This window comes from Castanea sativa, chromosome 3 (assembly GCF_040712315.1).
Source record: "Castanea sativa cultivar Marrone di Chiusa Pesio chromosome 3, ASM4071231v1".
In the NCBI taxonomy this organism is placed as follows: domain Eukaryota; kingdom Viridiplantae; phylum Streptophyta; class Magnoliopsida; order Fagales; family Fagaceae; genus Castanea; species Castanea sativa.
Genome location: NC_134015.1, coordinates 53528575 through 53554297, shown reverse-complemented (window position 1 = coordinate 53554297; position 25723 = coordinate 53528575). Strand labels below are relative to the sequence as shown.

The window sequence follows — 25723 nt, the reverse complement described above, 5'->3', positions numbered from 1 at the left end:
CGGCATTTTCTGGGAAATGAAACGATTTCCACACACGTGGTGAGGTATGAAACATGTGGGGGAAGTTTAGGTCGGATCAAAACTCCATTTTTCTCCTCGGATAGGGAAAAATAAAGTTTTGAGGGGCTATTGTGGGGAGTGAAAGAACCTAAGTGGGTATTTGGGCCTTGGGCTTTATCAATGGGCGCTAGTTCGTTCTTGACTAAAGGCTTTTAGGGCCATGAGTTGGCTCACAAGCCGAGGGTCCGAGGGTTCATTCGAGGAAGAGTCACTCCTCGGACAGACCAGTGACTACTTGGAGATTCACTAGAAAGATCAGGGCAGAATTCTGGAAAGACTTTAGGTTACAGAGGGAATCCAAATACCCTCTAGACATTTCGGTATAAGAGAAATATCTCAGGAAAAGGCTGCTGCCTCCACATTAAAGACCCTGCACCTACCTCCCTGGCCGCATTAATGGGGAAGTGACCCCTGAACAGTGGAGTTCAGCCTTCTAGCTAGTATTTAAAGATGTCAAGAAGGTGGTAGAAGAAAAATTTTGGGTGACACGTGGATAAAGGGAGAAGGAGAGGAAGTATTTAAGGGAAGAAGGGGGTAGCAGAGAAAGAGGGCTTTTTGGAAAAGAACTTAAGAAGGACTAGAAGCTGTAACCTTTATAAGAAAAAAGAGGAATAATATACAAAGGGTCTTCGGCCTACGTCCGAGGAGGTTCATTTTTCTCTATTTGTCCATTGTTTATAAATATTGTAATATTTTGGCCCGTTCATCAAGTTTCGAGCACCATCAAATTAAATTGCGAACCCACACTCTACAAATTGAATTGTTTAAGGCTCATTGGGCCTAAACCCACATATATTTTTGGGTCCAGGTGCAATTGTGCACTTACACTAACATTATAAAACCTTCTCAAAGCATAACAATACAAAAATAATAGTAATAAGAAATACCCAAAAAAAAAAAATCAAACATATATTGAACAATTAAAAAAAATATAAGCAATGTAAATATTAAAACATAAAAGTATAAATTCAATAATAGAATATAAAAAAAATCATAAATTTATAGAAAGCTAAAAATACATGTATGTCTTATAAAAAAACCTATAATTTTTTTCCATTATTTATATATAAACAGGCGAGTGTGGAGTGAAAATATTAACCTCTATCCGGCTATCCCCACCCCATTTATAATGCAGAGCGGATAAAACCCGCCCCTTTAAAAACGGGTGAGGTACCCATGAATTCGGGTTTAAATTGTCTTCCTAAGCACTTCTCCCCGTCACAAGGACAAGAAGGGACGTGGATGGAGTGAGCAACAACAGCATCTCCAAAGTCCAAACTCATTATGGCAGCTAAAGGAGAGTGGGGTCAGAATGCAACATGAAGTCCAATCTTAGCCCAACCACTACCAGTTTTACGAGGGGACCAAGAAATAACTGATTGATTTGCATCTAAGGACAGTGGGTCAAGTCGGCAGTTGCAAAACTTTCAAACTTAAAGAAATCTAAGTTGTCAGAACTCAGAAGCAGCCTCCAAGGCATTCGGCCGCCTTATCTTATATCTCTACTATTTTAATCCCTTCTCCACTTCCCCACCCCCCAAACCCTCTTCCAGGAATTCGGTCACCATATTATAATAATCTTTCTCTATATCTCTAACCTCCACAATTTCAAGCTCCACAAATGCGTCAAATAAACTTCATGCCCTCTTTCTTCTCTGTTTGTCACCATATCATTATAATCTTCTTTTCCCTTGTACCACAAAAATCCTTTGGTGATGTGAACCCATTCTTCCAAACCTGCAGTGTGCCGAAAACCTGTGGTGATGGGCAAGCCATAAGATACCCATTCTACATCCAAGACAAGCAAAACTCCTCTTGTGGCTACCCTGGATTCAACCTCTCTTGCAACAATAATGGCCATCCAACTATCCTCATATCCAATAACAATTACACCATCCATGAAATTTTCTACCAAAACGAGACGCTTAGAGTCTCAAACTCTGCCTTTTCAAATCTAAACTCCAGTTGTATACCTTTTATAAGCAACATATCCCTTCCGGGTGTGTTCGATCTTGCACCAAACCAAACCAATCTATTTTTGTTTTATAATTGTAGCTCTTCGGTGCATAAGAGTTGGCCTTCAGAGTTTTATCCTAGTTGTTATGGCGAAAACGACACCGTTCTGGCCCTGTCTAGACAGGAACCGAAGCTGATCAGCAACTTATCAATGGAGTGCAAGTCTTCGGTTCAAGCACCGGTTGAAGCTTATGGAGGTGGGATTGCAGAGTCGTTGAGAAATGGGTTTGTGCTAAAATGGAAAGCCAGCAGCTGTAGCATTTGCGAGGATAGTGGCGGGAAATGTGGGTTCGATTATATTAAGTATCATTTCAAGTGCTTCTGCCCAGATAGGACTCGTGTTTGGAACTGCACTAATACTAATCGTTTGGAGTATCTTCCTGGTCAGTTTTTCTCTCTAGAAATTTCTCTTTCTTTTTGGCAATAGGAAATTTATCTTTCTCAGTCTAGTCGTAACATTATTATGAAACATTTGAAAATAAAGGAGCAGGATGAAAAATAAAAGATAGAAAATAAGAGTAGGGTATGCTTTGTTGGGTGAAAATAGAGAGGATGAAAAATAAAGAGATGAAAATATAGTAGAAAATGACATTTTTTATCATTTGGTTTTGGAGAGAAAACAAGAGAGACAAAAAATGAGTAGAAAAATAATTCCTCCGGACTCACATTTTTTTATCCTCCTAATTTGGGAGGAAAATAGAGAGAAAAAAATGTTGAATGATATAATTTACACAAATACCCTCATTTTATTGCACTCACCTACCCCTCTCACTTTCCCACTATTTCTTATATATTATATAACAAGAACATAATAGTCAATTTATATAAACTATAGTTTCCATCCTCCTATTTTTTTTTCAAATCAAACAAAAAAGTTTTCCACCCCTCTAACCAAACACACATGAGGGAAAACCAAATCTTTTCTATCCTCCCACTTTTCCACTTTTCCAACCAAATTAATGGACCCTAAGGGTGTGTTTGTTTGGAGGTGAAATAGAGAAGATGGAAAACTTTTGAGAGAAAATAAGAAGGAAAACTTTTTTAAGTGTGTTTGGTTGGGTGGGGAGGATGAAAAATAAATGGTGGGGTCCAGGTGTTTTCTCTTCGGGCCTACTAAAAAATTTTCTCTCCAAAATGGAGAGAAAACTGAGTACGGATAAATTTTTTCTTAATTGACAAAAATACCCATGTGCACATTCTTCAAGTTGCCTTTTTTTTCTTCTTCTTTTCCACTTGGCAGTACATTGCCCTTTTTTTTCTTTTTTCTTTTTTTCTATTCTTTTTGTTTCTTTTGATTATCAGTACCGTTGGCCTTTTTCTGCTGTTGCCTCTTTTTTTTTTTTTTGGCAGTAACATTGCCTCTTCTTCTTTGAGATATTATTTGTATTTTTTAATAAGATTGGATGATTGCTCCTTTTTTGTGATTATTTGTCACTTTTTTTTGTTTTAATTAACTATTATTCTTCAACAAGAGTATATGAGTAAATTTATGCAAACTCATTTTTTCCATCCTTCCACTTTTCCACTCTCAACCAAACAAAAATGAGAGAAAATAAAATATTTTCTATCCTCCCACCATTTTCTATCCTCTCACTTTTCCACTCCTCTAACCAAACAGACCCTAAGTATTTTTTGGAGAGAAGGAGATGAAATTTTTTGGTAAGGCCTAAGCATTTTCCATCCAGTTTCACAAAAAACTCAATCTCTCTCCAAACTGGAGAGAAAACAGGCGTTTTCATGCCATTTGCTGTGAAAAGACAAAATTGCCCCAACCCCAACTGTCCTTCTCTCCAACCCCACTCTTTCTATTCAGTTCTTTTTTGAGACCTTCCTTCCTCAATGAGTTACTAAACTAATAATATAAATTTACAATATGTTAATATATATATATATATATAAATTGAGAATATAATTTTTTTATATTATTTAACTAATACAAATAAATTATTTCTTATATATTATATAACAAGAGCATAAGATTAAATTTATATAAATTATGTTTTTTATCCTCCCACTTTTCTCTTTAACCGAATAAAAAAGATTTCCACCCTTTCACCTTTCTACCCCTCCAACCAGATACACATAAGAGAAAACTAAATATTTTCTATTTTATCACTTTACCACTCTTCTAACCAAATGGACCTTTAATGTCCATTAGCCAAATGTGTCACATGCTAGGCTTGACGTAGCCACCTGTTTTTAGAAGTGGTTGACAAATTTTGCTAAAGCATCAACTATGAGGAAAACAAAAATTCTACTGATAACACTTGTATTATTATATAGTGTTGAGATAAACCATAACATTTAATCTAAAGCTCAATTGAGTGCGTAAAAGCCTAATTTGGCATTTTCTTTCTACTGATTGTGTCTGTTGCGTTCATAGTTGTGAGTTTTGACTAAGAAACAAAGAGTACTAAATAGTTGAACCAATTTTTTTGCAATCTTTCCATTCTCCCCATTAGGGTTGTAAACGAGCTGAGCTTTATCGAGTAGTACATATTCAAACTTGGCTCATCAAGAAAAATCAAAAGTTTGAGCTTGGCTTGAGCTTGTGACAAGCCTAAAAATAGTATTTGAAACTGAGCTCGTGGGAAAGTCAAAAAGCTTGAGCTTGGCTTGGCTTGGCTTGGCTTGATTAATTAGTCAAGCCAAACTCAGGCTTAATATCAAGCTCAAATTCGAGCTCAAGTCCAGTTTTTGAGCTTGAGATCTAAAAAAATTACATTATTAAATGCTTAAATCTCTAAAATTAAGAAAAAAGAAAAAGAAAATAGTACACTCATTTTATCATGCATCTAGTCTTACTTATGATTAGCTATTATTCAAATTAATAATTTACATAATTAAATTCATTCATTCATCATTCCTTGTCTACAATTTCAGCAATTGTTCAAAACACAATTTTTACATTCACGTTAGATGGTGAAGGACTAGAAAAATACCTATTTGTAACTATTATGAATTAGAAAATATTAACATGTTTCATAAGTTTACTTTAGATGATCGATAGGGAAGGATCATATGTGGCCTACTTAATTATTTATTTATTTTTAAATGTAACTATAGTCTAAAGTGGTTCTTGATCAGTTTAAAGGGAAGGAAAAAATTAAGGTAATATAGGTAGTGGTTTCATGTTGGCCATGTCATTATTAAGATATGTGTAATGTGTATATTTAGCTAACACATATAAACTTATAAATGAGTCTATACTTGAATTGTTGTGTATCAAGTCTAATAGCTCACGAGTTTGTTCGTGAACAAATTTTTTTTCTTGGGTTCAGCTTGATTATTAAATGAGCCTAATACTAAGGCTCAAGCTTGGCTTATTTATAAACAAACAGACATGAATAAACTTTTTATCAAGCCGAACCTGAGTTGTTCATGATCGGTTTGATTCATTTACAGTTATACTCCCCGTGTCCAATTGTTGCTTTACCTACAAAATTTTGGAATTTTGAGACCTGTACATAGAGATCCTAATCCTTCTTAATTTGTGAAAGGTATTAGAAATAATGCATTGAGATAACTGTATCTCTCTTGAATAATCTAAAAGATATAACAACAAAGAAAAAGCTTAAAGAGACAAATTGACCCTTATTGTATGGTCCATAAAAATGGAAGAGTTTTTATTTTACTCTTTTCTCGGTCAGTTTTCATAATTTTTGAGTGGTGCGTTGGCCAGGTCCAAGGCAACCTCCACATATAGTTTATAGACGAAAAAGGAAGGCAAGAGAGATAGAGAAAAATGGACTACGTTCAATGTATTCAAATCTTGTAATTATACATCAATGCCATGACATCATTCTCATGCTTTGGCTCAATATTAGATGCCATTGCCCTTAGTTCCTACACATAAATCAAATGCACTCTATGGAGTGAATTTGTAAATATTAAGTACCCTAAATGGTACAATGGATTCTGAGTAGCCACCTTGCCTAATCATATCAAAATATGCTCAAAGGATCCAAAAGCCAAGTCAAAGTATTCAAATTAAAAACTTTTACCCTTGACCATAACACTGCTTTCCTTATAGATAATTTGTTTTATTCAAATGAAAATCCCAAATTAATTCTTTGTACAATATAATATAATGGATTAGCAACACATTATATTTTAGAATTCTAACGCATTAAGTAAAACAATGCTCCTAACTTGTGTAAGTCATTCATATTACCTAATAAATTGCTCTATATTGAAAGCTTTAAAGGTCGAATTGAAGAATAGAAATTGTGGGAGAATATATATACTAGCCTTTGAGCACATGCTCACGTGCGTGCTTAGAGGCTATTCTATTTTTTTTTTTTTTTTTTTGTAAAAGTTAATAATTTGCATTCATTATAAATTAGGAACACTATATTTTTTAATCACAAAAAAAGCTAAAGGTGTGATGAGTGTTATACTTATATTGTGCAATAACGACACGTGTTTTTTTTTTTAATCCGGGAAACAATGTTTGTTTTAATTTTAATTTTTTTTATAAATGGATAAAGCAATTTGAAAACCATTAGGAGAGTGGTCCTCTTTTGTAGACAGTATTTTAGTGGAAATTAAAGAAACATTTTTACCAAGTTTTGCCCCTATTTAAACGTATGTTGTAAGGGTATTTTGGGAGAAAAAATCTAGTCCAAACAAAAGAAGCCCCTTAAATAATAGTATAAATATTGTTTCTACCTTGGAGACATGGCCCGCTATTAGTTTTTTAAGGTGCTACCTTGTTTAGGAGCTATGCAAGAATCTAAAATTTGCTTTCGCTGACAGGTTTAGTGGGAATATTTTGTTGTGGTAGAGTGACTTCTCAAATTTAATTTAAATCATTTCCTTTAAAACCGTACTGCTAGTACTAATTCCTATTGAGCTTTAGACATGGAAAAACTAGTGGGTCGAGTCGGGTTCAGATCGGGTCAATCGGGTTGTGGGTCAAATGGGTTACAGGTCATTTTAAGCGGGTTAAAAGTGAGTTCGGGTCAATCGAGTTGTGGGTCAAGTCAAGTCAAGTTGACCCGTATTTTTCACATTAATATTTACAATCTTGAAAATTAATTTTATAATCTATTGCATGTCAATTGTGGTTGGCACTCTATTTCAATTTGAGATATATATTAACGTTTGATTGTTTACTCATTGTTAAGTAATACACACTCTAAGAAATATCATAATTTATTTTGAAAAGCCGTTTATTTTGGACATAGGTCTAAGCATTCATAATTTATGTTAATTTGAAATTTTGATTTCACTATTTTCACACTTATGAATGTTTCTCACACATGTCTACAATTTTAAATCTATGTTTTTAACTATACTATAACTAGATTATCTTGGCATGTACTTTTCTATTTGATATCTAAAAATTTTTACTCATTATAGAATGCTCAATCATTCATCTTTCAATTTGGCATACAGTTATGTAAAAGTCAATTTTTTCTTTAAACTCACGACAAACAATTAAACTAATATTATCTTAATTTTATTTTTTTTTTACCAAAAAAAAAAAGTTTTAAAAAATGGTTTGGGTTCGGGTCGAGTCGGGTTGACTCGTAAAAAGGTTAACTTGTTTTTGCTTCGGGTTAAAAAAAAATCGGGTTTGGGTTAGGAATTTTTTTAGGTCGAGTCGGGTCGAGTCAGAAAATTCTGACCCGTTTAGTCATATCTATGAGTTGTGATAGGTTTTGATCCTAGGATTATATAGCTGAATTTTATGTGCTGTGCTATCCTAAAACAGTCGTTGTGGAGGCCTTTTAAATTCATATGAAAGTTGTTTAGTGTGTGACAGAGTCGATCATTTGCGGTTCCCTATTACTATGCTGCTGCACTATTCACAAGTTGCTGCTCTACCCAGTCTAGTACTGGTGTATTAGTGATTTGGCCATCTAGTCAATTTCCTGGCTAATATCTTTATTTTAGGTCCTAATCCTAATGCCCGCATAGCACCACCCAAGCAAGCAACAGAAACTTTAAAACCCAGAAAAATAAATCAATATGGAGCAATTCTGAAGTTTGTTAAACACTAAATTCTAACTTTGTAAAGCTTATCCATACATTTAGGTGCCTTAACCTGTCCAAGAATCTCTCATAAAGCTTCTGGTCCTTTCGATCGAACTCACCCTCTAATATTTCAAAACCAATGTATGCCTGTCATTAAACAAATAATTGTTTTCTTTACCAGTTATCTCAAAATCAACATAATCAAATATGCCTTAAAAAAAAAAGACAAAGCTTTATCACAACCAAGTCAAATTGCCATATTAGTAACCAACAAAGTGGTCATCACGTTTAGAGAATTTTGAGATACCAAATGGTTAGAAGCTTAGAATTGCCCCTATATATGTCACAAAAATAAGGGATATAAGTTGAGCTTTTATGTTTTTATTTATTTTTTTTGGTTTCATCTCCTATCTACTATATAAACCTCTCTCATTCATAGAAATTGAAAAGTTCCAAGTCTTTTATATCACAGAAATTGAAAAGTTCCAAGTCTTTTATATTAGTGTGGGAGCCTTTTTTGCAAATATTGGACTGGGCCGCCTCCTGCTGCACTAGGCCCAAAGTTTTCTGGATCAAGGAATTGGAACCGGCCCAATAGCAACCCTCCTTAGTCCGGCTTGTGCGTAAACAATGCCTCATTCACTGAGTCTTTTATCACATGCCCATGGCAAACAGAACTGTTATAATAGCTATGGCAGGGAGATACAATAAAGACAATAATGGAAATTCTTCTACTACTTAGACAAAAATAAATAAAGGGCTTTGGTAATGAATACTTGTTTTATGAAACAGCAACAAAGAATAAGTGCAGAACGAATAGTAATAAGCTTATTAAAAGAAGAGAGAGTCAGTTTATTGTATCAAGTTGCGTTGTTGGGTCTAAGTCAAGAAGGGAGCCATCTCCTCAACGCGAATAACCTCTCTAGAGAAGAAATTAACTGCTTTGAGAAGGCGGGCCTAAATGACTCATACTCTGAATGGTCCTTTGCCGTTAACAGAGGACATGGGTCGAAGAGGGAGATGGGATTAACCTATTTGGTGCATGCCTGCCACTCTGCTCTCTCCATTTTTTACTTTCCTTTCTATTCTCTCCAATTCTTTCCTTTCTTTTTCTTTCTTTTTATTTTATCTTTTTGATGTTTTTTCTTAGTTATGGTGATTCTCCCCTTCTAGAGGTCGCCCCCTTGCTGTGCACAATAAGGGCTCCTTATATAATGCCAGCCGCGGCTGACTTTTACCATTTTAGCCCTTAACCGTTTTTGTCTAGTGTGGGTTTCCTTTCCGACCATTACTGATTGGTCAGTCACCTAACCAGTGCCACTTACCTATGCTGGCCACGCCACTTCACCTCACTCGACAAAGAAGGCTATTTTGTTTGTTTGCTTGCCATGGCATTCTTACCTGCCACGGTGTAAATACTCTCTTCCTCTTCGTCTCTCATGGCATGCACCTGGTGGTTCCAACTCAACTTTACCTCTTCTGGGTGGTACGTCATCCTAGCAGGACACTGCCTCCAAAAGGGCCTGAGTAGAAAACACGAAAATAAGTTTTCCCCCTCCTCACCGCCAGACCATGCCCTCTTATCTCTGACCCATGACCCACCACTTCCTGTATTGGCTGGGTACAGACTGGTGGTGTCTGGGTCTTACGCGTGCTTTACTTCCATGCTCGTCCAAAACTTGCCCGCTGCTCCTTCGTTTACCGCAGTCTAAAGGTCTGTTTGCCCATTCTACTGCTCGTCCTTGACTTCTTATGGCGTGGGCTGCTTTCTCTGACTTCTCATTTATGACTTGCTTTCTTAGGGGCTGGCCCTTGCCTGATTATGGGTTTTTCCATGTTTTATTCTCCGCCTTGCTATTTGTTTCCTACCACATCATTCTGTTATGCCTGCCGTGATTTTTGCTTGACCCAGGGCTGCTGGGCCTCTTTGGGCTTACTGTTCATTCTTTCTTTGATGGCCCAATAGACTCATTAGGCCTTTTGATACATTACTTGCGAGCTCCCACATCTCGCTTACTTCTTTTTTGGCATCCTTGGCCCATCTACCTTCTTGGGACATCCTTGGCCCTTTTCAATTCTATACTTCTCATGGGCTTTTACTAACTCCTTGGGCTTCCTTGGCCCAAGTACTTTATACTTCATCCTTAGGGCTTATGGGTTTCTCATTGCCCTTTACTCTCTTTACTTACATTGTTTTGGGCTTGCAGTGAAAACTGTGGCCCATCTCACTTTTCTACATCCATACTACCTATAGGTTTGCTATTTCTTTCTTTTTGGGCCTTTTTAGGCTCATTTACTTCTTCAGGGTCCATTTGTTTGCTTTATGGACCCATGATCCATTATTCCTACCGCTTGGGTTTAATGGTGTTTCCATTCCACTTTCTTCTGCCCACGTTGTTGGGATTCTTCCTCTTGCTGGGCTTTCAAAAATGAGCATCTACATTTAGCCCCTTGAGCATATGAAATGCTCTTGCAGTTCATATGTGAATAAAGACTTTCCTATCCCTTTTGTTTTCTTCTTCTTCTTTTCCTTCACGGGCTTTTTCGAAAAGTGGACCCCAGCTCATACACTTTTTTTTTCTTTTCCTGCCATAGGCTTCTGTCATTCTTTGTTTATATCTGCTGCTGCAATCCTGAGTTTCTTCTCTTTTCTCATCGAGCCCTTCTAAGTCCTCATACCTTTCTGCCGCAAAGACCTCCTCCTCCTTTTCGTTTTCTTTCATTTGCATAAGTTGTAAGGAAGGGGTTATTATTTCTGTCAAGCTCATCACTTCTGTTCTGTAGACCAGAGAGAAAGGTGAGAATCCTGTGGCTGACTTTGGTGAATTTCTGTAGGCCCAAAGGGCGTTTGGCAGATGCATTGCCCATCCTCCTATATATTCTTGACTCATTTTGCTGATGATCTTTATGAGGGTTTTGTTTGTTGCCTCTGCTTGCCCATTTCCTTGTGGGTAGTAAGGCGATGATCGATGGTGTTTGACCTGGTAAAATTCCAGCATCCTTCTCACATCACTGTTGACAAATGGTGTGTCGTTGTCGCTGATGATTCTATGGGGCACCCCAAACCTGACAATTATATTTTCCTTAATGAAGTTTGCCACTGCTCCTCCCGCGGCTTTGCGAAGTGGCATTGCCTCTGCCCATTTAATGAAATACTCTATAACCACTAGGATCCATATGTATCCACGCGAAGGTGGGTTAACTAGCCCCACCAAATCAAGCCCCCAAGTATGGAATGGCCATAGGGTAACCATACTGTGCAAGTGCTACGAGTGGGTGTGAATTAAGTTGGCTTGTATCTGGCAGCTATGACATCTTTTTACAAATTCTGTTGTGTCTCTTTTTATGGCAGGCCAGTAGTAACCCATCTGTAGCAAGCATCTGTATAACTTCTTCTTCCCTTGATGCTCCCCAAATTCTCCCGCGTGTACCTCCTTTATCATACTTTTTGCTTCCTTAGGGCCCAAATAGCGTAGTGGGTCTCCATTATACCCTTTTTTTAAGAGGACCTTGTTGTGCATAAAGTAGCGTGTTGCCAGCCTTTTAAGCTTGTATCGCTCACTGTGCTTTTGTGGCAGGATACCTTCTGTGAAGTATTGGGTGAATGGTTTTCTCCAATCCTCACTGACAAACACAGCGTAGCTTTCTTCTTTGTCAACTGCAAGCTAACAGGTCTAGCATTGGACTTGGACCTAGTCTGCGTCTCTTCTCATACTCGACCAATAAAAGCATGCCCTTTAGAGTTTGCGGTAAAGGCTGATCTCTCCGTAGGATCTACAAGTCTTGTCATGCACTTCCTTCAACTTTCTCTAAGCCTCTTCTTGCCCCACACATCTAGACAGGACCTTTCCTGGCATTCTACGGTATAGTTCTCCTCTTACCAGGGCATAATCTTTTAGTACCTTTAATTTCGCAGGCTCTCCTTCCTTCATCATGACCTCCCTTATGGGATTCCGCCAATCCTCTTTACACTGTTCCTCCTGGAACCTTTCTTCCAATATTTTGATAATGGATTCTTTCCTCTTGCTGACTTTTATCCTGGTGCTATCGCCTTCGAAGACTATTTGTGAGCCTAATACGGCCAGCGCATCTGCAAACCGATTTTTGCTTCTCGGCATGTGCTCTATTTCAAAGGTTGAAAACCTTTCCTCCATCTTCTGGGCCATTGCTCTGTAAGGGGCTAGGTTGGGTTCTTTTAAAGAGTAGCTACCTTTGGTCTGGCAGACCACTAAGTTTGAGTCCCTTATCACTCTCAAGTGTTTGACCTCCATTTCAAGGGCCATGGCTAACCCAGTTAGATAGGCTTCATATTCTGCCATGTTGTTTGAACAGGGGAATTCCAATTTGAATGATGGTGCTACAACCTCGTTTCTTCATGGTATAGAACTACTCCTACTCCCCCCGATTGGGTAATAGAAGACCCATCAAATTTCATCACCCACCGTTCTCCGACTTCTTCTACCACGGTTACTTCTCCTGGGACTTCATCATCCAGTAAAATTCTTCTTCTCCTAGGAACTGAGCCAACAGATCCGCTATAGCCCGACTCTTTACCGCCTTGGGTGTTCCTGCCTTCAAATCATATTGTGACAACTGTAGCAACCACTGGGATATTCTACCAAAGAGAATTGGTTGTTGTAATAAAGCTTTGATGGTGCGGGACTTAGTCATCAATTACACTTCGTAGGCCAAGAAATAATGATGTAACCTCTACGAGGCGTACACGATGGCTAAGCATGCCCTCAATACCCTTGGGTAACGAGTTTCTGTGTCTTTTAGAGCTCGACTAATGTAATAAACCGGTTGTTCCGTACCATCTTCGTCCTCTTGGGCGATCAGCGCGCCTACGACATACTGATTGGTTGCTAAGTACAACAACAATGGCTTCCTACGGATTGGAGCTTGTACAATAGGGAGATTCATCATAATCTGCTGTAGTCTTTTGAAGGCCGCCTGTTGTGCCTGCCCCCATTCAAAGTTTTGCCCCTTTTTAAGCAGTTTCCTGAAAGCAGAGGTGATGGATGCCAGTCTGGGGATGAATCTTCGGATATATGAGACATTTCCCAAAAAGCTTTTTAACTCTTTTACTGTGGTTGGAGGCCTTATAGTTGCTATGGCTGTAGCTTTGGCCAGGTTTATGTCTATTCCTCTGCTGTAAACCAGAAAACCCAAGAATTTTCCTAAAGACACTCCAAATGCACATTTGAGAGGGTTCATTCTTAGACATGGAACTTTCAAATACCCTCCTCAACACTTGGACATGCTCTTCCCACTTCTTTGATTTTACCACTATGTCATCCATATAGTCTTCTAATTCTCTATGCATCATGTCATGAAATATAGCCGTCATTGTCCTTTGATAAGTTGCACCTGCGTTCTTTAACCCAAATGGCATTACCGTATAGTAAAATTTGCCTATAGGTGTTCTGAAAGCAGTCTTTTTTGCGTCCTTCAGTGCCATTCTGATCTAATTGTAACCATTAAACCCGTCCATGAAGGAAAACATGGCGCTTCCTGCCGCAGAATCTATTATGTTAGGACATATGTGTTTCACTTGTTTAGAACATATGTCACTCTTATATGTAATTGGATAATCCTTTGACAAAACGCACTTTACTTGTAATTGGGTAGATTTAGGATGAGTTTTATACTTTAAGAAACTGTGTTTCAAGATCAAGTGTTGAAGTCATCAAGTCTGTCCAAGAAACAAGCTGAAAAGTGCAAGTTCATTAAAGCTCGACAGCTAGCATGTGTCGAGGTTTAAAGAGTTGTTCCAGCCTCGTGGCTCGATAGCTACTCGACAGCATCTCGACACCTCTATCTTTCGAGGTTTAAGAAAAACAGATTTTAAGTTCTGTTTTGATTTCAATCCTTGGATATGTCTTTGGGCCTTCTTTTCTCCTAACCCTAGACATATAAAAGGATTATTTTAAGGACCGTCAAAGTGTTCACAAGTTGCACAAGCATTGAGAAATCCTTATTCAAGCAAGTTGTGATCAGAGACAAAGTTCTTTCCCTAGTTCATCTCTCTAGCGAAGAAGTTGTTGTGTAATGTGCACCGTAGGGTTTTGTAACCGAGCATCTTCTTGATCTTCATCGTGTGGAAGAATTGAAGAACTTTGCAGCCAACAATCTTCTCTAGTTGGTGATTGAAGTCGCGTACTGGGATCCGTGCAATTGGTTAGTCACGTACTTGGGAGCCGTGCATTGAAAGGAGAAATTGTCACTACAGAACAAGTCCAATTGGGTATTGGGGTAAAGGTTCAACTGTAGGTTGGTAAGGTGCTTGGGATTTCTTTACTTGTAACTGCTTGTTGTGATAATAGTGAAATTTTGGAAGTGGTGACCTTAAAAACACCCAGTGGGGTTTTTTGCTGTATAGGTTTTCCTCATTCGTAAACAAATCACTGTGTCAATTTATTTTCCGCTGCACTATAGTTTATTGGTGATTTATTTATGCTACCATGCGTTTGCAAGTTAAATTGATTAATTAATTAAACTTGGCTAATTAATAAATTAATCAATCACAAGGGGTCATATTAGTAAGTTCAGGTTTGGCAGTGGGAATTCGTCTTTCGGGCAGACCCTATTGAGATTTTTGAAATCTACACAGCACCTTATCTGCCCGTTCTTCTTCTTCTTCACTGGCACTATGTTGGATAACCAGCGTGGATCTTGAATGGGTTTGATGAATCCTGCGGCCAACAGCTTATGTATCTCTTTGACTATCTACCCCTCTATTTCAGTGTGGAATATTCTGGCAGGCTGGGCAACTGGCTTGGCCTCTGGATCCACATTCAGCGTATGCACTACTAGCCCAGGATCCAATCTTGGCATTTCACTCTAATTCCACGCGAAGACGTCTTTGTACTCCTTCAATAGCTGTATCAACTTTAATTTTTCCTTTCTTGACAACTTAAAACTAATTGAAATGGGCCTTAGTTCCTATGAGGCGGATCCCAAGTTGACTTCTTCTAACTTATCTTCTACCATAACCTGTACATCCTTATCTGTCGTAACCTCCTCGTCCTTTCCTCCTGATTCTCTTCTTCTGAGCCTTCTTGAGCTACATAACACACCAAGTTCTTGTGCTGCCACTCTTGTCTGGGGCCCGCTTGTGTTTCACTCATAGGCCCCACGCACCTTCATAGTTTATTCACAATCCTGTCGTTGGGTCCTCGAACCCTGATGCATTGTGGCATGTCATCTGACTCTGTAGTAAGCGCTTCCTATCTCTTCTTCTTCTAAGAGAGTAATTCTCTCAGATCGGGCTCTAGGTCACCTCAAATGTCCTCCAACCTAAGGACAAAGGTGCCTCTTGCTTTCGATACTGAGCTTTCCCCAGATGGTGCCCATTGGTCATAGAACATAGTTTCCACTAGATGGGCCTCCACTTGTTCAAACGGCGATGGGTTTACCGCTATACATATCATTTTGCCATTCAACCTCCCTTTCATGCACTGGTGATAGGTAGACAACACGAGTCAGTGTTTGTGCATCCATGGCCTCCCTAAGAGCACATGGTATGAAACTTCCGTCTTTACCACATGAAACCGAGCTAAAGAGGCTATAGGGCCCACATTTAACCATAGTTGAATGTGGTCTGCGGTATATTCACCACTTCCTCCAAACCCAGTTACTTCCATTAGGCACCCTTGGATCTTTCTTTCTGAAATTCCTGCCGCCTGCAAGGTGCTTAATAGAACAAGGTTCACCGAGGCACCTGTGTCTACCAATGCCCTCATGATAGGGATCTGATTTACGGACGCAACTAAGTAAAGGGGTCTCCTGTGATCAGGGCACCCCACTTCCATATCCTCATTAATGAAAGTGATTTCAGTTGATTCTTGTAAGAGAGCTCTATGATCTGCAACTTCTGTTGACAAACATTCTACTCCTGCTCGGAAGCAATGCTCACCAGGGCCTCTGTGGCTATCTTCCTTTCTTTCCCAGTAAGACCTAGTTGGTCAAATACATTTTTAAACTTGGAGCTCTTCTGTAGGGTGGTGATTGCTGCGGTAGGCAGGGCTGGATTCTCCTCCTCGTCTTCCCCTGTATCTATACAAATTACCACTGCAGCTACACCCTTCACTTTGTGGTTTGGAAGGGAATTTCTTTGAACTTCTTGCTACGATAGCTCTAGGGTTCCTTCCTTGATCCTGCGGTGCACCAGTCTGCGGAGCGCCCAGCATTCTGCGGTAGGATGTTGCATGTAATTATGCAGACGGAAGAAGCATGGATCCCTCTGTTCTTCTTCTATGGGCTCCCTGGAGACTTGATTAGGTTTAAAGACTCTGTCTGCTATCCATCTGTCCAGGAGTACATCTAGCTCCTTTGGGGTACATGGTATTGGTGGAGGGGTATTGTATTCCCTCCCATCGATTTTCCTCTTTCTGTCGCCTGTGGATGCTGCCATGGCCTGAAGGGCGTTCCTTTTGTTAGAACTTGGCCTCACCGATTGAGCAGTCTTTCTGGCATTTTGTAACAGCTACACAAACTGGGAAATCTCCAAGTTTTCCAGAACAGCCTTGTATTCCCTGATCATATTCGTCATACACATCTCCACCAATGTCTTCTCCTCACAATGGTTATAGCAATCAAGTGCTATATCTCTGAATCTCTTGATATACTCCATTAAATCTTCTTTGTTTCTTTGCTTGGTAGCTTGCAAAGTAACAAGCGTCACCGTTTCTTGAGGTCTTTACGCATAGAATCTCTCCCTGGGCGCTCTGGCCCTCTCCTGCTCCAAGAGAGCCGCTACCTCGGCCATGGTGATATATCGCTATCCTTCATTCTGTGGAGCACCTTCGACTAGCGTTTCCTCCTTGTCCACCGCATGCTCTGGGACATGCTGGCTCCCTTTCTCTTTCGTCTTTTCTATCTTTAGTTGATGAATTTCCTCCATCATCTGCTGTTGTGAATGTTGCAATGCTTGTAACACCTGAACAAAAGCATTGGCATTATCAATGGGATTCCTTCCCTGCGGTTGGGGTCCAACCCCCAATCTATTGATGTCTTCTGCCTGGTTGGGCTGATGAGGCGTTATTGGCCTCGACTCGGTCTGAAAGGGGAGAACGCTCATGTTTTGCTTTGTCTTGGATTTTGGTGGCATTTGTTTGCAAGGATCTCTGTCCCTATCTGCTTCCCAACTCCCCAGTGAAGTCGCCAATTTAAATGTGGGGGCCTTTTTAGCAAATGTTAGGCTGGGCCGCCTCCTACTGCACTAAGCCCAAAGTTTTCTGGATCAGGGAGTTGGGACCGGCCCAATATCAACCATCCTTGGTCCAGCTTGTGCACAAACAATGCCTTGTTCACTGAGTCTTTTATCACATGCCCATGGCAGACAGAATTGTTATAATAGCTACGGCAGGTAGATACAATAAAGATAATAATGGAAATTCTTTTACTATTCAGACAAAAATAAATAATGGGCTTTGGTAATGAATACTCGTTTTATGAAACAGCAACAAAGAATAAGTGCAGAACGAATAGTAATAAGCTTATTAAAAGAAGAAAGAGTCAGTTTGCTGTATCAAGTTGTGTTACTGGGTCTAAGTCAAGAAGGGAGCCATCTCCTTAACGCGAATAACCTCTCTAGAGAAGAAATTAACTGCTTTGAGGAGGCGGGCCTAAATGACTCGTACTCTGAATGGTCCTTTGCCATTAACAGGAGACATGGGTTAGAGAGGGAGATGGGATTAACCTATTTGGTGCATGTCTGCCACTCTGTTCTCTCCTTTTTTTTCTTTCCTTTCTATTCTCTCCGATTCTTTCCTTTCTTTTTCTTTCTTTTATCTTTTTGATGTTTTTTCTTAGTTATGGTGATTCTCCCCTTTTAGAGGTCGCCCCCTTGCCGTGCACAATAAGGGTTCTTTATATAATGCCAGCCACGGCTGGCTTACCATTTTAGCTCTTAACCGTTTTTGTCTAGTGTGGGTTTCCTTTCCAACCATTACTGATTGGTCAATTGCCTAACCAGCTTCACTTACCTGTGTTGGCCACGCCACTCCACCTCACCCGACAAAGAAGGCTATTTTGTTTGTTTGCTTGCCATGGCATTCTTACCTGCCATGATGTAAAAACTCTATTCCTCTATGTTGCTCATGGCATACACCTAGTGATTCCAACTCAACTTAGCCTCTTTTGGGTGGTATGTCATCCCAGCAGGACACTACCTCCAAAAAGGCCTGAGCAGGAAACACGAAAATAGGTTTTCCCCCTCCCCACCGCCAGACCATGCCCTCTTACCTTTGATCCATGACTCACCACTTCCTGTATTGGCTGGGTACAGGCTGGTGGTGTCTGGGCCTTGCACGTGCCTTACTTCCATGCTCATCCAAAACTTGCCAGCTGCTCCTTCGTTTGTCGCGGTCTAAAAGTCTGTTTTCCTATGCTGCCGCTCATCCTTAACTTCTTATGTCGTGGGCTGCTTTCTCTGACTTCTCATTTATGGCTTGCTTCCTTAGGGGCTGGGCCTTGCCCAATTGTGGGTTTTTCGTGTTTTATTCTCAGCCTTGGTATTTGTTTCCTGCCACATCATTCTGTTATGCCTACCGTGATGTTTGCTTAACCCAGGGCTGTTGGGCCTCTTTGGGCTTACTGTTCATTCTTTCTCTAATGGCCCAATAAACTCATTGGGCTTTTTGCTACATTACTTACAGGTTCCCGCGTCCCGCTTACTTTCTTTTGGGAATCCTTGGCCTGTCTACCTTCTTGGGGCATCCTTGGACCTTTTCAATTATGTGCTTCCCATGGGGTTTTACTAACTCCTTGGGCTTCCTTGACCCAAGTATTTTATACTTCATCCTTGGGGTTTATGGGTTTCTCATTGCCCCTTACTCTCTTTACCTACATTGCTTTGGGCCTGCAGTGACAACTATGGCCCATTCTCACTTTTCTACATCCATACTGCCCTTGGGTTTGCTATTTCTTTCTTTCCGGGCCTTCTTAGGATCATTTAGTTCTTCAGAGTCCATTTGTTTTCTTTATGAACCCATGATCCATTATTCCTGCCGCTTTGGCTTAATGGTATTTCCATTCCACTTTCTTCTGCCCACGTTGTTAGGCTTCTTCCTCCTGCTGGGCTTTGAAAAATGAGCATCTAATGTAAATGACTTCATATTCTCAGACGTATAATTCTTTTCCAAATATACATTATACATTCAAAGACACCAAGCCACCTTTAAATCAGACCCAAATTCACAAAACCCACAATTTGTTCTCCATTATAAATTTTGAATTTACAGAGGAATCCCAAACTCTAATTTCAATGCAAAAACCCACTACAAAATAAATGATATCCATTTTGTTGTGTTTTTATTATTCAACATTCCTGCAAAAGACTAGAACATAAAAATATGGCACTAAGCTTTCCATCAAACCCTATTTGCTCTATAGATCAACATGCACAATTCCAATTCCCGTTCTCACTACTTTAAATTAGCAGCATATCAAGAATAACAATATGAAAGAGTTAAGTGATATCATTATGAATCTTTAGTACTCTTATCGGATACTACCAATTAGTACATATCTAATAAGAAAATCCACTGCAAAAATTGCACAAAATAATATAAATGAATCGATAAAAACTTGTGATTGTGTTGCTAGGTTTATTAACTATCAATTAACAAAATATCAGTCATCATATCAAATACTGACTTAGGAACACCATTGTTTTTGGTCCATCCCTTCAAAAGAATCAATAAAAAAAAAAGTGATTGTGCTGCTGGGTTTATTAATTCTCAAGCTTACATTAATCTTTATTCATTTCTTATTTGGGATGCTGCTGGTATAATTTCATCAATCTATTAATTTTCAAACTTATAAGTTATACATGACAATTAGATTTTAGATTGTTGTCATGAGAGCCATTGACAAAGCATCAAATATGGCAAAAAATAACCCTTTCTTTAACATACCTTATCTTTTAAAGGCATAGATAATAGGTCCTACATAATGGATTTATGGTAAACTATAATAAAATAAGGTTCAAGGCCCCAAGAATTATAAACTACTTAGTCACAAAGTAAATTCCTAAAGCCATAATCTATTCATTCTAAAGACAACCACACACAAAATACATCTAAACACTAACAGTTCTATATAAGCAAATTTATAACTTAAAGAAATTAACAAAGACCTATAAAGAATATATAATACAACTTAACTTTGAGAATTATCAATTACCAAAATATTAATCATCTTAATCACAGTATCACATAGAAATGATTATATAAATAAACAGGCTTTAAATTAGAATAAAACGTGCCACAATCTTAAAATTCTCACCAACGGTACCTGTTGTAATTCACTCTAGCCGTGAGTTGCAATACAAATTCTCTCTCTTTTTAAAATTTTTTTTATTAGGCTTTTTCTTTGGAGAAAAATAGAGTTTTTAAAATAATAATAATAATAATAATAATAATAATAATAATAATAATTGTTGATGTGTAAAATTGTGCTGAGTGCAAAGCTTATATGGCAAGCTCTAAAAAAGTCAAATAAAAGTCAAAGGTTTCATCTTTATAGTATATATAAATAATGTTTAAACCTCTTCATAATTTTCCCAATAAAAATTATATTACCTAACTACGTCATGTAATTTTTTCGATGGTATAGTGGTCCATTACTTGATCAAAAGTTGTTATGGTTCAATATTTGCGCTTTGTTTGTTTAGGCAAAAATATTTTTTAGAAAATGAGTTATTTTCTAAAAATTATTTTCCATAAAAAACTATCTCATTTTCCTATGTTTGTTAATTACTTTAAATGAGTTGAAAAATAATCTTCTAACTTCCCTTGTTTAACTTGTTGTAAGTTAGAGTTGTTTTCCAAAAAAAAAAAAAAAAACAATCTCTAAAAATAAGTCATACTTATTCTGTTGACCAAAGATAGTTTTCTTTTGACTCTTTTTTTTTTTATACTACCAAACACTGGAAAACACGAAAAACTATCTTTATAGAAGGTTTTCCATCGAAACAAACAGAGCATTGATTTATTAATGAATAGTCTTGATATAAAAAAAATGCCTCTAGAAAATGTGGGGTAGAAGTCCATATCATACAATTACTATTATAAGGTATTTGGGTCGGTTATTCTCTATCTTCAAATTTCATGACCGAAGGTGGTTGGTCTAGTGGTCATGGGCTCACTCCTACGGGTTTGGGAGGTAGATGTCCTAAGTTTGAAACCCGCAATGGAAAGCACCTGGGAAATAACTTCATGCTCTCAGCTTATACTTATTAATGTCCTCGATGGAGTTGGGTATATAGCTATGGCTCATTTGAATCTCCTACTCTCGCAAGCCCAAGCCTATTGGGTAAAGTGTTACTATGATCATGCCTAGGTGAACAAATCTACAAAACAAACCCAAAGCCTACAGTACCACCCCCCAAACCACCACAACCCACATCTTACCCCCACCAAATCCAATTGTATATCTTTTATAAATAGTATATCCCTTCCGAGTGGCCAGTTCAATCTAGCACCAAACCAAACCGATCTATTTCTGTTTTATAATTGTAGCTCTTCGCTGCATGAGAGTTGGCCTTCAGAGTTTTATCGTAGTTGTTATGGCGAAAACAATGTCGTTCCAGCCTTGTGTAGACAGGACCCCAAGCTAAGCAACGTATCAATGGAGTGCAAGTCTTCAGTTCTAGCACCAGTTGAAGCTTTCGAAGGTGGGATTGGACTTTGGAGAGTCGTTGAGAAATGGGTTTGTGCTAAACTAGAAGGCGAGCAACTGCCGCCTTTGCGAGGGAAATGGAGGGAATTGTGGGTTCGATTTCGTCGTTAAGTACTAATAATTTTCCAAAAGAATATTACTTCCTTTTTATTCGATGACTGATTATTCACATCAAAATTTGTGTGTGCACGTGCGAGCACACGTGTGTTTTAGTGGTTCCTAATAGATTTGCTACAACTGGTTCTCCTAATTCAAAATTTATAAATTTAGGTTACGAGTCATAAAAGTAACTCCTTTGCAATGAAAACTATATATAAGACATGAGCTGGTTTTCATAGCGCCTGTGTTTCGAAGAAGGCGGGAGTTTTTATGGAACTTTGCCTTAATCAATAGATTAAATTCAATTAATGAATAGAACAAAAGAGGGGGGGCAGTAGTATATAAAAGGTTATACAAAGTTATATAAGCACCCTCTTTTGTTCTATTTATACCTATTTATTATTACTACCAAAAAATGTCTACTACTAAAAAATGTCGTCTTCTATAATGACAAAATTTTATTTTTATTTTAGTGATAGAAATTCATTTAATTTAAGACAGATGAAAAAAAGATCAAATGAATAACCGAAGTAGTTGGATTTCTAAATCCAAAATATTTACATTATTACTAATTCAATACTAGTTGGTTTTTAGTTGAAACTTTCACTTTTTTTATGTTATGAACAAGTAAATAAAAAAAAACAAATGGGATTTAAGATTTCTTTTTTTTTATTTTTACTTACATGGATTAAGTAAACCCAAGCATTGCGATACTTTGCTACGAATATTGATTCTTACGCTTACATCCTTTTGTATCCATGTTTATTATCCATAAGGCTGCTAAGATTTCAAAGCATGCCAATTTAGCTGCGTCATTTTGATATTTTCTGTTTAACTAACAAAATTTTTGTATGGATCTTGCTGCAGGGAATAACAAAAGGGTACTAGTGATAGCATTAGGTAAGATGCCTCTTCAATCATACTTCTTGTTGCAATTGATATTCACGTGTGCTTGGACAGTATATGGAAATTAAATTATTCCATCTTAAAAGTGACATTTTTTTTTTCAACACATCTAAGGTACAGTTCCAAGCCATCATGATTTTCTCCTTGACTGGGTATGGCTAACCATCAAAGCTATACTGCACTTATTTTGTTATCTCATACAATGATAAGTTTTCAAATAACTTCTATTTTAGTTTTGGTCGTGGTTCAACTTGCCTATATTTTATCATTCAAAAGGATGTGCTTGTATTATATAGAATCCATAAGAAGACTTCTAAAACTTGTCCTCAAAATTTCAACTACGATGATGCATAAATTTCTTCATTGACCTACAATAGATAAATTTCACAATTCATGATTTTTCTCCAAGGCAACCAGTCTGCCTGTCAATCAAAACCTCGCTACTCTATTTTGCATAAGGTAACCCAAGTCCCATGCCAAGCTATTCTTTCAATTTTTTTCTTCATTGTTAGTCTGTTGTCACCAAAAGAAAATGTAAATTATATAAGGCTCAAGAGATCTCAATGGATAATTTGAGCTACTCTGTTTTATGCGCTGAATGACTTTGTGATCTCTATTCTTTGATTACAGTCACTTCATTTGCTGGAATTGGAGTTCTGGTCGTTATAATCTGCTACTTCTGTGGAAAGCACTCATCTAAGAAAATTATTTATTTTTGGAAGAAGGAAACTTCAACCTATCAGAGTGTAGAGGCCTTTCTAAGGAAAAATGAACCACTAGCAATTAGAAGATACAGTTATTCAGATATAAAGAAAATGACTAACTCCTTTAACGATAAATTGGGACAAGGGGGCTATGGTGGTGTATACAAGGGAGAGTTACAAGATGGTTGTTTTGTGGCTGTGAAGGTTTTGAAAGAATCAAAGGGCAATGGAGAGGAATTCCTTAACGAGGTTGCAAGCATAAGTAGGACCTCCCATGTTAACATTGTCACTCTCATGGGTTTTTGCTTTGAAGAATCTAAAAGAGCTCTCATTTATGGGTTTATGCCAAATGGATCTCTTGAAAAATTCATATATAAAAAAAATCCCTCAAATGCTGACCGTCAATTGGGGTGGGAAACATTATACAAGATTGTAGTTGGCATTGCTCGTGGATTAGAGTACTTGCACAGAGGTTGCAACACACGAATCTTGCATTTTGACATAAAGCCTCACAACATTCTTTTGGATGAAAACTTTTGTCCAAAGATTTCTGATTTTGGCCTTGCAAAAATATGCCCTAGAGAAGAGAGTGTCATATCAATGTTGACAGCAAGAGGAACTATGGGATATATAGCTCCAGAAGTATTTTGTAGAAATATTGGTAGGGTCTCCCATAAGTCAGATGTTTACAGCTATGGAATGATGGTTTTAGAAATGGTTGGGGGACGAAATAATACTGATTTTAGTGTTGATCATGACAGTGAAATATATTTTCCACACTGGATTTACAAGCGCATTGAACTTGATGAAGAACTAGGACTGCAAGGCCTCATTAGCAAAGAGGACGAAGAAATTGCAAAGAAGATGATAATAGTGAGTTTGTGGTGTATACAAACTGATCCCTCAAGCCGACCATCAATTAGTAAAGTGGTGGATATGTTGGAAGGAAGCCTCAACTCCTTGCAAATTTCTCCCAAGCCTTTCTTGTCTTCCCCACCAAGAAGAACTGTAGATTCATCTACTGCAACAGTGTCATTATGAAATGCAACTCTGTTCTGCATTTCTTTTAATCTGTCGTAGATGGTAATGAACATCTTTGTGAACTATATTGATATTGGACTTGTAGATGAACATCCTTTTATGATTACCTACAATATGAATTTCTGGCATTGTGGCTTCGACTATGAATTAGCAATGCTGCAAGTCTACCAGTAGTAATCGTCATGTGTCTTAACAATATGGTACCTATACTAAAATAAGATAGTTCTATAAGTTGAAACTAAAAGGAAAGCGTTTGAAAATTGTTAAAAGAAAACAGTTAAGAACCAAAATAATTGACAGCACAAACGACCCAAATTGTGTTATAGGCAAAGCCTTAAAAGTTTATATACTTCCCTGTGGTTGATGCGAATAAATTAAAAGTATACTACAAAGCAAGGAAATTTTTTCTTTCTTTCTTTTATTTATTTATTTTTGGGGAAGGAGAGGAGGGACTAGAAGATGAACATATCCTGCCGCTAGTGCTTAAAGAAACTATTCTGCTTAATCTTCTAGAGTGCCTCTTGGCTTAAAGAAACTAGAAGATGAAACTTATTTCAGAGTTTTTTATGCCTCAAAAACTCAGCTCGTGATGCCGGCTTGAAATGATCTAGATCTCGAGACCCTTAAATTCGTAAGTGATCTTGAAGAAAGTGATGGAAAAATTCTGGTTTTGCATCTCATGCAAAACCCACAGCGGAAGCGACGAACTAGGATCTATTTCATTCATGATTGATAACGTGCACAATGTAAATTTCAGAATTTAAGAACAAGATAGCGTACCTTGGTGTGGAGAAATTCAAAACAAAGATTAGAAGCACTTGGGAACACTTTTAATCTTCACTCCAATTCCACTTTACTCCCAAGATGTGTGGTCTCTCAATCAGTTTTTCAAAGGGAGAATGAAAGTGTGTCTCACACTCTCTCACACACAGTTTTTTTTCTTTTCTAATCTCTTCTTTATAAAAATTCTGTATGTTTCTCCCTTTATAACTAACTGATTATCTAATTGGGTTAGCCTATTGGGCCTTTCCAATTGGGCTTTAGTGTGTGGCTTGGAGTGGGACCAAAAGGGACCAATAAGACACTAGCTCCAATGGGCCTTGGGCTTTTCCGTCAACTGTTGACATGTGCATAGTTTCCATTATTTATTTTTAATACCTCTTTTTTAATATAATTGCACCTCTAGGCCTTATTAATAAATTATATCCCAAGACTTTATTATACACGTA

At 38.0% G+C, this 25723-nt stretch overlaps 1 protein-coding gene across 1 annotated transcript; it reads left to right on the top strand.

The window, feature by feature from the left end:
* Positions 1–1602: 1602 nt before the first annotated feature.
* Positions 1603–24629, top strand: LOC142629612 (LEAF RUST 10 DISEASE-RESISTANCE LOCUS RECEPTOR-LIKE PROTEIN KINASE-like 2.5). Its single transcript, XM_075803624.1, has 3 exons — positions 1603–2459; positions 22711–22743; positions 23380–24629. Exons 1-3 carry the CDS (start codon positions 1682–1684, stop codon positions 24492–24494), a joined length of 1926 nt encoding a protein of 641 aa, XP_075659739.1. The 5' UTR covers positions 1603–1681; the 3' UTR covers positions 24495–24629.
* Positions 24630–25723: the final 1094 nt, after the last annotated feature.

Excerpts from the sequence above, each read along its gene's own strand:
- LOC142629612 (XM_075803624.1), top strand. The coding sequence starts at position 1,682 with ATGCGTCAAATAAACTTCATGCCCTCTTTCTTCTCTGTTTGTCACCAT. Across the intron at positions 2,460-22,710 it reads TCGTTTGGAGTATCTTCCTG|GGAATAACAAAAGGGTACTA; the intron begins GTCAGTTTTTCT and ends ATCTTGCTGCAG. Across the intron at positions 22,744-23,379 it reads GGTACTAGTGATAGCATTAG|TCACTTCATTTGCTGGAATT; the intron begins GTAAGATGCCTC and ends CTTTGATTACAG.